This window comes from Heliangelus exortis, chromosome 2 (assembly GCF_036169615.1).
Source record: "Heliangelus exortis chromosome 2, bHelExo1.hap1, whole genome shotgun sequence".
NCBI lineage: Eukaryota > Metazoa > Chordata > Aves > Apodiformes > Trochilidae > Heliangelus > Heliangelus exortis.
Genome location: NC_092423.1, coordinates 104,511,516 through 104,522,840, shown reverse-complemented (window position 1 = coordinate 104,522,840; position 11,325 = coordinate 104,511,516). Strand labels below are relative to the sequence as shown.

The window sequence follows — 11,325 nt, the reverse complement described above, 5'->3', positions numbered from 1 at the left end:
TGGCTTCTTGCCAGGGGATTCTCTATGACTGGAAAGACAAGCATATATGAACTGACTTGATGTGATAAGATTTGTCACCCCAGTCTTCAAAAAGCACAAGAAGGAAGACCCAGGCAACTACAAACCAGTCAGGCTCACCTGCATCCCTCATTCTTGAGGCCATCTCTCACCTCTTGAAAGAAAAGGTTATCAGAAGTAGCCAACATTGATTTAGTAAGGGTGACTAACCTGATATCCTTCTACAAAGGTATAGCCAAATGGGTTATATGAAGAGCAGTGGATATTGTATACCTTAACCAGTAAAGCTTTTGACTTGGTCTCCCACAATATCATTGTAACAAAACTCAAAAATTGTGGGACAGACGATTGGACTGTGAGGTGAATTGGTAATTGGCTGAACAACAAAGTTCAGAGGGTTGAGATCAACAGCACAGAGTCAAGTTGGAGGCCTGTGGGCAGTGGTGTACCTCAGAGATAACTACTGGGCCCAGTGATGTTCAATATCTTCATCAGTGACCTGGATGAGGGGATGAAGTGTACTCTCTGCAAGGTCACTGGTGGCACAAAGCTGGGATGCAGGGCTGATACACCAGAAGGCTGTGCTGCTATCCAGTGAGATCTGGGCAGGCTGGAGAGCTGGGCAAAAGTGAACCTCATGAAGCTGAGTAAGGACAAGTGTAGAGTCCTGCATCTGGGTAGGAATAACATCAACCACCAGTACAGATTAGGAGGTGTGCTCCCAGAGATCAGCTCCATGGAAAAAGACCTTGGAGTCCTAGTGGACACTAAATTCTCCATGAGTCAACAATGTGCCCTTGGGACCAAGAGGGCCGGTGGTATCCTAGGGTGCATCAGGAGAAAAAAGTGTGTCCAGCAGATCTAGGGAGGAGCTCCTCCCCCTCTACTCTGCACTGGTGAGACCACACCTGGAGTACAGTATCCCCTTTTGGGCTCCCCAGTTCAAGAGAGAGGGGGATCTACTAGAAAGAGTCCAATGGACCTCTCCTAGGAAGAAAGACTGAGAGAACTGCTGGGGTTGTTTAGCTTTGAGAAAAGAAGGCTGAGAGGGATCTTATTAATGTCTATAAATATCTGAGGGGTGTGTATCAAGAGGAAGGGGCCAAACTCTTTTAATTGTGTCCAGTAATAGAGCAGGGAATAATGGGCTTAAGCTAGAACATAGGAAGTTCCACCTCAATATGAGGAGAAACTTCTTTACTGTGAGGGTGACAGAGCACTGGAACAGGCTGCCCAGAGAGGCTGTGGAGTCTCCTTCTCTGGAGACTTTCCAAGCTTGCCCGGATGTGCTCCTGTGTAGCCTGCCCTAGGTTATTCTGCTTTGGCAGGGAGGTTGGGCTAGGTGATCTCTAGAGAGGTCCCTTCTAACCCCTAACATTTTACGATTCTCTGATTTTATAATGTGCCCTTCATAGGCCTCAAGTGGAAACTGTAAGGCAAATTTAAGCATCTTTATAGCTGCAGGGAGTAGAGAAGCCAGTATTTGCCTTGGGCAGCTGCAGAGAGGCAAGGGGTCAGACACAGAAAATATCAGCAGTCAGAAAGGACTCTCCAGAGCTCCGTTTCCTCAGATCTGAGAGAAGGAACGAGGAGGAAGACCTACTTATAGCCCCATCTTAGCTGGGATGCAGACATGGGTGTTTGGATTTGGGTCACGTGCATCATGTCTTATGTAGAAAGAAGTTTTTATTAGAGATCGGATATATAGGAGAAAATTCATCCTTGTCAAAGATAAACTGAAGGGTTTAAGCTTATCTTCACAAATAAAAAGGAGGCCAGTGCTTAGTGCCTCTCAGAGATGCACGCATGAGATGTCCCTCTGAGGGGAACCGAAGAATAGGCAGGAAGGGGTGTGGAAAGCTATCTTATGACTAATTGCTGTTTGCAGCTGCAGATAGGCACGTGCTTAATGATCTGCTATATGCATGCAAATTGGGTTTGCTGTCACTAGAGTCCAGATGTTCCCTTCCATTATACTAAGTACAACAAACAAAAGGAAAGGGGTCAGACAGCAAAATAAAGGGGGTGGCAGCTCCATGCAATTTTCCCTCCTGTCATCTGCCAGGCCTGGCCTACCACTTTCCTGAACTTCCCAACACAGATATTTTTGAGTTTAGATGCTAAGAATCTTGCCAGAGAGAGGAGGTGAAGCCTGAGAAGTGCTGTTCCTCCCATTTCCCCCCACCCTCTCTCTCACAGCAATGGGAAGAGAGGGGCAGGCAGGCACCCTTTCCTGCAGCAGGCAGGGGCTGGGCCACGGGGCACCCGGGATTGATGCCAGGCAGGCACACAGGAGCTGCCCAGAAGCATAGCACGGAGTCTCAGGTTGGAAGGGAGCAGTGGTTGGGCTCCTAGACACCTCCACATAGCCTGAAATTGTTTTCTCAAGCTAAGTCATCACAGTTCCTAACTTGCTTCTCTCCTGTAGACATTGGCAGGGGTAAATCCTCTCAGCAGCAGCTTTGAGGTTTACTTTTCCTTATGTACTTTTTATTGTTTAACTCTTAAGTCTTCTTCTTTCTGTCTGTCCATTTGTTCTTCAGGTAATTTTTTGTACTGGAAAAAAAAATACAGTATTTTTTTCATAGTAAGTTAAGTGAAACATTCTTTGTTTCAACTCATTGTAGCAAAGTACTTTTCATAAGATCTATAAATCATGTTCCCAATATTTAAAAACAAGAGGCTGCATAAACAAAACTAGATCTATTTTTCCTATCAGCCCAAGTCCAATAACAATAGAGCTATGTTAATTTATACTGATCATGCACCTGGCCTTTATTCTCTTTGATGGCATTCACTGTCTCTTTGGAAGACTTAACCTATTCATTCCATCTTAATTAAATAACTATGATGATCATTGGTCGTTTTGTGGTGCCTGTTTTGAATTAAATTTGTTCTGAGTATATACGTCATGTTGATTCATTTCATCTTTTGTGATAAACACAGTATGCATAGAAACAGTGAGCACATGTCCTCTAAAGTGGCTCAGCAGTGGGTAACATTTTTTTCCTTTAACATGTCAGTATTAAGTAACAAGAATCTAACTAAACACAACTTACCAGTTCAAAATTTGGTTTTACTCCTCTGCATGCCAGGATAGTGAAGTTCCCAGAAGGGTTTTATTTTCTTTGAGCCTGATAATGACATAGTGGGATGAGTGTGGTTACTCCTGATTTCCCACAGCATGGGAAAGGATGGAGTCCAGGTGGGCTCTTTGGGCACTTAGGCTGGCTCATGGATGGTGGTCTGAGTGAGACCACCCCCCCCAGCACTGCCTTCACCATCGACATCATCAGGCAGAATGTTTTATTTGCATGGTCTCCTTGTTTCTAACCCTACTGCTGATGCAAATAACCCTTTGCTTAAAATTTTTGCTTAAAATTTTTGCTTAAAATTTCTGTTTATGTGTATTTGCATAAGAAGTAAGCATTCTGGAGACTGTGCCCTGCCCTTTATTGCGTAACAAGTTTAACACACATTAACAGTTCTCTATGAACCATGTCAATATCTTAAAATAGATTTTCTAGAAACTGTATGTAAGACACTCAGCACATTTTCTTGAGGTGTGAGAGACAAAGTCCTGTGAAGCAGTTACATCTTCCCACTAAGACACTGAACTTTGGATCACACCTATGTGTTTTCTTGGAGACTTGCCCAGAGCGCCTTTAGCTTACTACTTAGGTTACTGTCCCCAGGGGTATGTCATTACCTTTGATTTAACTGAGTACAGCAAAGGGGAAGTAAGACCTTTAGTACTGATTTGTCATCCTGTTTTCAGCTAAATTTTATTAGCTGAAACCCTTGCCTTAGCCAGAGGGAGTCGGTATCTGGGTGTATTACTGACTCTAGGTTTGTAGCATCTGGAGAGTAATTCTGATAAGAAAGCAATCAGAAGGATCCAGAATTAAGATTTATGGCAGGTGCTGTTACCTAACAGTATTAATCCTCTATTAAGTAATATCTCATGCTGATAGATCTCATCTCATTATGTTATTAACACATTGTTAATTAAAACTTCAAGAGCTGGACATGGAGCCATTTATTTCTGTATCCTTTAAAACAATTTTCTTCATTACGACTTCAGGCTTCAAAAAACAGATCTGAACAGTTCTTTCTGGACTGAAATTCTGACAGTCTTCTTCCATACTAATTTATAATTTACCGACATTCCTATGAATGTAATTATTCATTCTTACCAGTCTATAGTCCCCCTGTGACAGGAATCTTAGAGACAGGCTCCTGCACAAAAGAGAAATCTGTTGCTGTCCCCAATTTAAATGTAACTGAACAGAGACAAAAGATCATGATGCTAACTATCTGTCTTTTTATTCTGTGTAATAAAGCAGCAGTGCTCAATCTTTCTCAACGAGTGGGTGACATCTTAACAAAGAAACCATGTCTCATAGATTATTTCACAAATGCTTCACATTCGCAACAACCTGTAGGAAATAAATACACTAACTGGCTGGGGTGCAAAGTAATGCTAGGAGTGTGCTTCAAAAAAAAACACCTTACATATATGTGGAATGCTCTCAGCTGCAAACCAGGAGACACAGTATGATATTAACAGTGGGCCACAGTTTGATTTACCATAGAGGATCTCCAGAATTGGCAGAGAGAACACAGACCCACTGGGTTTTTCGCTTGCATTCTTTCTACTCGGAGGATTCTTCACTACGGCTCTGTCAATGCCCAGCCTCTCACAGTTTTGAGATGTGTAGGCCAGCTGCACAAAGTTGGTTTATGCTTATGCCTTGCAGCTTTCATACCTTCAGGAAAGCTTTAGCATTCTATTACAGCACTATCCCCTTTAAGGTAAAGCAGTTCCGTTTGCCAGGCACATCCATTTAATGTATTTTTAGAAAATACAGACAGATTTACGGAAGACTGGACCATTGTGCCCTAAATTTCCTTACATCAGACAAAGATGCAGAAGTTTTTTGTTTCATTTGTTTTTTTGAGGAAGCCACAAGGAGAATGGTAAGAGGCAAAAAGCGTGGCAAGAGTTTATTACAAAGCCATAATGCATTTATAGTGTTTTCAATAAGACCGCATTTTCCGAGCCATTTTATGAGGGACAGGAAGGGAAGCAGAGGGAAGAAAAAAAACCTAAATAATTCATACAGGACTCCAGAGAAGGCAAAGCTAGTAGCAGGAGGGAGAGCTGAAATGAAGCAGCTCACAGGTGACTCCCAAGTCACACTCTCGAGTGTATCGAACTCTGTATTTGACCCTTTTTCGTTAAACTTTCCACAACTTTTCTCAGAAGCTTGAATTTCAAGAGATACAAACTCTGCAGCAAAATCTTGCCAGCAGACATCACCATATGCATTTCTTTGGTTATTCTAATTTTAAGGTGAATGAAGCAAAATGCAAGCTGTAATATCTTTGCATCCTTGAACACAAGCAATGACTAAAACACAGGCTCAGAAAGGAAGAATGGAATTGAGAGTCTTTACCATTGAAAATATTAGTATTTCTAAGGCTTGAATAGCAGCAAATAGAGAAGATGACAAGAGAATAAAAAACTCCTGTGGGAGTTATTTACTTTTACTCTCACATGGGATAGCTTTGGAGGTCCACCTGAAATGCTATTGCCAAAGGAGATAAAATAGTCCATGGAAGTTGCTGTCATAGGCCAACACTCAGATGATGAGAGCCTTGCAAGTATGAGTTTCAACAGTAAAATACCCCATGACGAGGTGTTTACCCACGGTTTACATTTCTATTTATTCTCTTAAGATTTCAACTTACTACAAGATTTATCAACTTCTGATTTACTGTAAAATGTATCCAAGAAATTGTTTCTTTTGACTGTAAAAAGGATCTTTCTTGGTGAACCTGAAGAGAAAGAATCTTTACAGTTGAAATTATGTCTACCATTTAGGACTTGAAATACTTGAAAATTCAGGTTACTGTTTTCCAGATGATGTTTCCTGTGTGAGAAAATTAAGAATATTCTACACACAAAACAGACAATGCATGAAATACAGCTTAGGGTGTGGACAAGACAATTTATTTCCTCGTATAAAGAATACCCACTGGCTCTTTAGGATCAAAAAAGCTTCTACTACATGTTTATCAGTCTGGAACAGATTTATCTGTGTTAAAGTACAAAACCTGAAGCTATAATTGGCTTTTACTGATTGTCCCAGCAACATGTGACAGCCTAACTCTATGGAAACAATACAACTGGAGAAACTGGGGAAGAAAACCCAATAACAAAGAACTTGAAAATCAGAAACTTTTTTGTTATGCATTAGGATTGTACTGCATTTAATACTTACTAATCATTGTAACTTACATTTACTCAAGTCTTTATATATTTTTCATTTCTTCTTGTCAGTATTAAAACTACTGATAAAATAAAAATCAGATGGAAGGGAACTGAAATCCTGGCTCAAGGTTGTGATATAAAAACCTTTGCCATGCTTACTTTTTCTGAGGGATGAAGGGAAGAAGGGAAAGGTTTTAGGTTTTTGTGACTGGGAAAAATTGCTTCAGAGAGCAATCTGGTCGACATGAGAAATGAAATGTTACTAGAGAATTGTGTGATAAAAGTTTGACTCTTCTTCCTTTCTCTGTGTAGAAATGTTCAGTGCCAACTAAAATCAATTGAGTGTTTTAAGACTTCTGGCCACCTGAGTATTTGACAGTCATCTACTTCAAAGCCAGGGGACTTTACACAAAGAAAGGATTCAGATGTTGCTTTTTGAAAAATTATTTCCAAACCCAAACATCTCCAGGATGATGGGTGTTTCTGTCCTATGCAGCAGGCAGCCATACAGGAGAAGCTGTTAATGCAGAGCATCTCCAAAGAGAGAGCTCTGCCATTACGTACCAATCCTCTGTTCCTGCAGAGGCCTCAGTCCCAACAGACTTTCACTGCATCCCTTCTGCTGCCAAACTAATTCTGCAGCTGAGAATGGACACAGACATAGATTTGCATGTAGCAGAGTTGCTAAAGAAAAGAAAAAGCAACACAGGACTTGTTGTGAACATCTTTCTGACACTTTTGCCATCCTGCAAGGCTGCAAAAAATTGATAAGGGATTAATAACCGAAGCCATAAGGTTTCTTCTTCTATTAATCCAGCTAGCACCTCATCCCAAACACACTGCACCTTGGGAAAGAAGACAGAGGGAAGATAGGAGCAAACATTGCATTGGGTGGGAAGGAGGGTTTGCTTGCATCACTATCTACTCCACCTAGAACATGTTTTAATGTTTCAAAAGATGGTTGGTATCAGAGGATTTAAAAAAAAAAAAAAAAAGTTTAACTATCCAAATGCTGCTTCTGTATGACAGTGAAAGAAGCAGCTATGTCAAGTCTATCCAGTTCAGCCTTGTATTCAGAATAAAGCAAACTGCATTGCCTGCCCCCCGCCCTTGGGTCACAATTGGGTTCAAAGTAAAGACCTGAATGTTGAAGAAAACAGTTTTGCTGGTTTCGTCCTACAATTCACACTACAGAGCTGTAGCAGGTGCAACTGCTGTTCCTAATATAGCTTGTCTTCATTCAATCAGGAAAAAAAAAAGAAAAAGAAAAGCAGCCTATGGGGGAGACTTTCTGGCTCTGAAGATTACAAGAAAAACATACTCTCTGAGGTTTTTATATAACCTAAGTATAATAAGCAGAGCTGATGGACTCCTGCTTACTCAGGCAAATCAGCTTCTTAAAGCTATAGAAAAATTTGCATAAACAAGCAGGATTTAGCAGCCAGTAAAAGGCACAAAAATGAAACACCCAGTTATAATCAACAAACAAGAAAATGAGTGGTTTTAAGAACATACTGCATTTATTTGGCCCTAGAATTTCTAGCATTGTAACAAACTCCCAGAGTTTCACTCCTTAAAGTGCTTCAAACTCCATTTATATTATTATTACTTTTAACATTAATGTACACTTCTGTATAAACATCAGTCCGAAGAGATTTACATTTTTATAAAACTTTATATTAGTGGATCAAATTTGCTCTCAAGATGACCAGCACTAAGGCAAATTTCCAAAATTATGACAGTGGAGTACTCAAGACTAGGCTGTTGTGGGTGAGAGCAGAATTTGGCCCAGCAGGGTATATATACAATTATATTTTCTGCATGTATTTCAAAAGGCACAATGGATTCCTTTGGAAATCAGCAACATTTAAAAGGGAGTTTATCAAAGCAGATCTTTTAATTGCTTTGGTGCAGTTCACATCTAGAGGGTGCATTTGCTCACCAGCCTGATGACAGTCACATGGTGGTCAGCAAAAGGAGAACCCAGGTTGCATGAATTCACACAGTACTTCAGGAGACCCAACCCGATGTGTGCACAAGTACCAGAACAGCAAAGTTACTTCGCTGGGCACCCGTGCAAACTCACTACACCATGAACCTCTGAAATTCTTCTGATGGAGACATGTTTGTCATTGATCTTAATATTCTGAAGACATCCAAGAAATGGGTCTTTAACTGGAAGCCACAGTGTGTCCAAATTTGCTATAAAAAAAAAAAAAAAAAAAAAGATAGAAAGATCAAGTTACTAAAATGAGGACAATCTTAAAGACCATTAACTACTGCAAGGCTTTGAGAAGAGGGGGAATGATATAAGATTACATATATTAAAGGGACCTTTTGTTTTGAAAAGGGAAAAAAAACAGCAGATACATGAAAAAAATAAGAGGCAATAATACCTGGAATTTTGCCAAAGTAGAGTGGCTGATGAACACGTCTAATAGGAGAGGGTGAAAGTCTAGTGGTGTAGTTACTCTGTGTGCCCACCTCTAGCTGCACCATGTTCTTCTTCTGAGAGACTACAAACAAATAGGTAAATGAGTTCTCTTTCTTAACCCTATTAAAGAATCAACTACATATGTCACTATTTTAAAGTAGCATCTGTCTTAACTCTCACTCATAGGAAAAATAGATTTTGTTTCAATTCCAAGTCAGCTTGACAAATCTAGATACTCTGGGGCTAAATACAGACCAAAAAAACCTATCTTATGTAAGGCCTTGAATTAACACATGACACATTGTTCTAAAGTGCATTTTCCAAATAAACAAAAGTGAAATTATTAACAAAAATCTGGAGCTGCAAGGCTCTGTGCCCACTGTCCTTTCAGAGTTTCAGAAGAACTGGTATGATACAACATACCTGCAATAGTATTCCACTTCCCATTAGAGAGAGGTTGCTTAGGTGTGACTGATATCTGGAACTCTCCAGCACCACTACTTCCAGCAGTTATGACCTGTAAAAAAGTTTTCTTTTATGTTACCACAGCAGAAAAAAGAGCAACAGAAAAATACGATAATTCTAAGTCATCTACTGCAGTTGTAATGGCTGGGCTTTACCTAATTTTGAGAGTCACAGTCACTGTATCCCTTTTTAAGAAATTATCCTCTCAAAAAGGTAAGTAAATTTCCCTAATAGAACCCCAGAAGAGAAGGATATTTGACAAATTTTACAAGCATAAATACATACTTTTGTCTTTCTTCCCCAGTCTTACAAAATCATGTTCTTTTCTCTGAGACAAGGTTTTTCCTACTAGGCCATCCTTTCCTTTCTCAAAGCAGTCATCTACACGCTTCACATCTCTTGAGAGAATGTCTGCAATATATTTCTCTGCCCTTTCACACACTTTCAGGCTACTTATAATTCATCCACAAAGCCTGCAGCCTGACTATTTATGATGACATTTTCAATAAGCACCTGCTTGTCCTTTCTCACATCTTGCTTCTCAGTCCTTGTGAGTGCACAGGGTTTTTTTCCATCATCTTCCTTTCAAACTCAAATTATCAAACTTTTGGGTTGATAGTTACAACAAACTTGGTAAAGAATAGGTGACTGATCTGCTGAGTCCACTTCCTATCAGGCTGATGGACAGTGTCCCATTGCCATTTTATTCCTTCCTGTTGCATTTTATCCAGGCTAACAGCCAGCATGGGTCTAAGTCACTGCTGAAAAAAGTGGTCAATCTTGCCCTTAAGAAATCTACATCTGCTGATGCTCTTGCTTCCACATGATAGTTGTGTATTGAACTAGATCAGTGATCTGGGGGCAAATGATCTGATGACAAGAAGGTAAATAATAAAAACAAGTTCCCTAAACTGTGAAAAGAAGAGTAAGACTGAACTTTCTGAAGTCAGGTAGACACACTGGTTTAAAGCATACCACAAGACAGCCAGTTCTGTGGAGCACTGACATGTGTTTTATGTCTGTCCAGCACCAACCACAGTAGTTTTGTAGTCAAAGACTCACATCCTAAAGCTGTTACCTTACGAAAAATCAACAGTGATAATAATCAGCACCGTGACACAACCATCAGCTGGAGGAGAAGATTCTAACACAAAGCAAGACTGCTCAAGTTCTAGAATGGATGTGGTTATGGAGCTGCATCAGTACAGCCACATGCTGAGAGGGAATAAGCCATGGAGTTCTGTAGCTTCTGCCTAAAACCCCAGTGGGTTTTTGCAAGGCTCAGAAGCCCAAAATATTAAGACTGTACCTTTCAGCTCACCACTGTGAAGAAAGTATGTGCAAACTAATCTGAACACAATGGAAGCTGCTAGAGGGGGGACATGGACAGAGACAGGCTAAATGCTCAATTTTCCATGTGATGGTTTTAAACAACTCAGAAGAAGTTGCTTAAGGTTATACCTGTGGACAAATGTTGTAACACATAAGTCCAGAGTTGAACGTCAAAATTCTTCCTGCTGAATGAGGGCAACACAGCTGGAATGGAAACACAGACTATGCTTACCTTTCCTTCTTTCATATAAACAGTCAAATAATTGTCTTGCTTGCTTCCAGCATGGAGGAGTACACCTGTTGAAGTCCTTGGTCGAATGGTAAATACAATCCTGAAATCCAAGCCCATTGGCAAATTACCTGTGGAGAATTGAATGGTGGTTAGAGCAATGATCATAGGAGAAGCTAACTGTAAAACCATGTTAAAAGAAAGATAAAATAAATCCTTAAACACATACACACTTAAGACATAATTCCACACACCATAATCTCTACACAGCTTACCAATGGTGATATATCCTCCTTCGTTAAAGAAATAAATCCCCGTGTCCGTAGGAACATCCGGACATGGAAGTACTCCATTTTTTTGCTGAGGTGAATTCATGGCATTTCCATTCATCTCAAAATTTCTCAGGCAACCCTTGAAACTATTCACTGGTATATTCTGAAAGCATGTTTTGAAACATAAATAGTAAATGATGGCAATTTTAAATTTTAAACATAAGAATATGTGTTAGTTGTTCTGTACTGTTAGGACTGTAGAAAGCCAACTGGCACTAGAGGAACCTAGAAACCCATC

The 11,325-nt window shown here is 40.2% G+C and overlaps 1 protein-coding gene across 1 annotated transcript in view; it reads right to left on the bottom strand.

Annotated features, from left to right (window-relative positions):
* Positions 1 to 7,793: 7,793 nt before the first annotated feature.
* The window catches only part of LAMA3 (laminin subunit alpha 3), a 119,161-nt gene continuing 115,629 nt past the window's right edge, over positions 7,794 to 11,325 (bottom strand). Inside the window, exons 71-75 of the mRNA XM_071737333.1 lie at positions 11,031 to 11,190; positions 10,759 to 10,886; positions 9,153 to 9,246; positions 8,692 to 8,811; positions 7,794 to 8,497 (exon numbers count right to left, since the gene is read on the bottom strand). Of these exons, the coding sequence (XP_071593434.1) occupies positions 8,352 to 8,497; positions 8,692 to 8,811; positions 9,153 to 9,246; positions 10,759 to 10,886; positions 11,031 to 11,190 (648 nt within the window). The 3' untranslated portion in view covers positions 7,794 to 8,351. The remainder of the gene's footprint in view (positions 8,498 to 8,691; positions 8,812 to 9,152; positions 9,247 to 10,758; positions 10,887 to 11,030; positions 11,191 to 11,325) is intronic.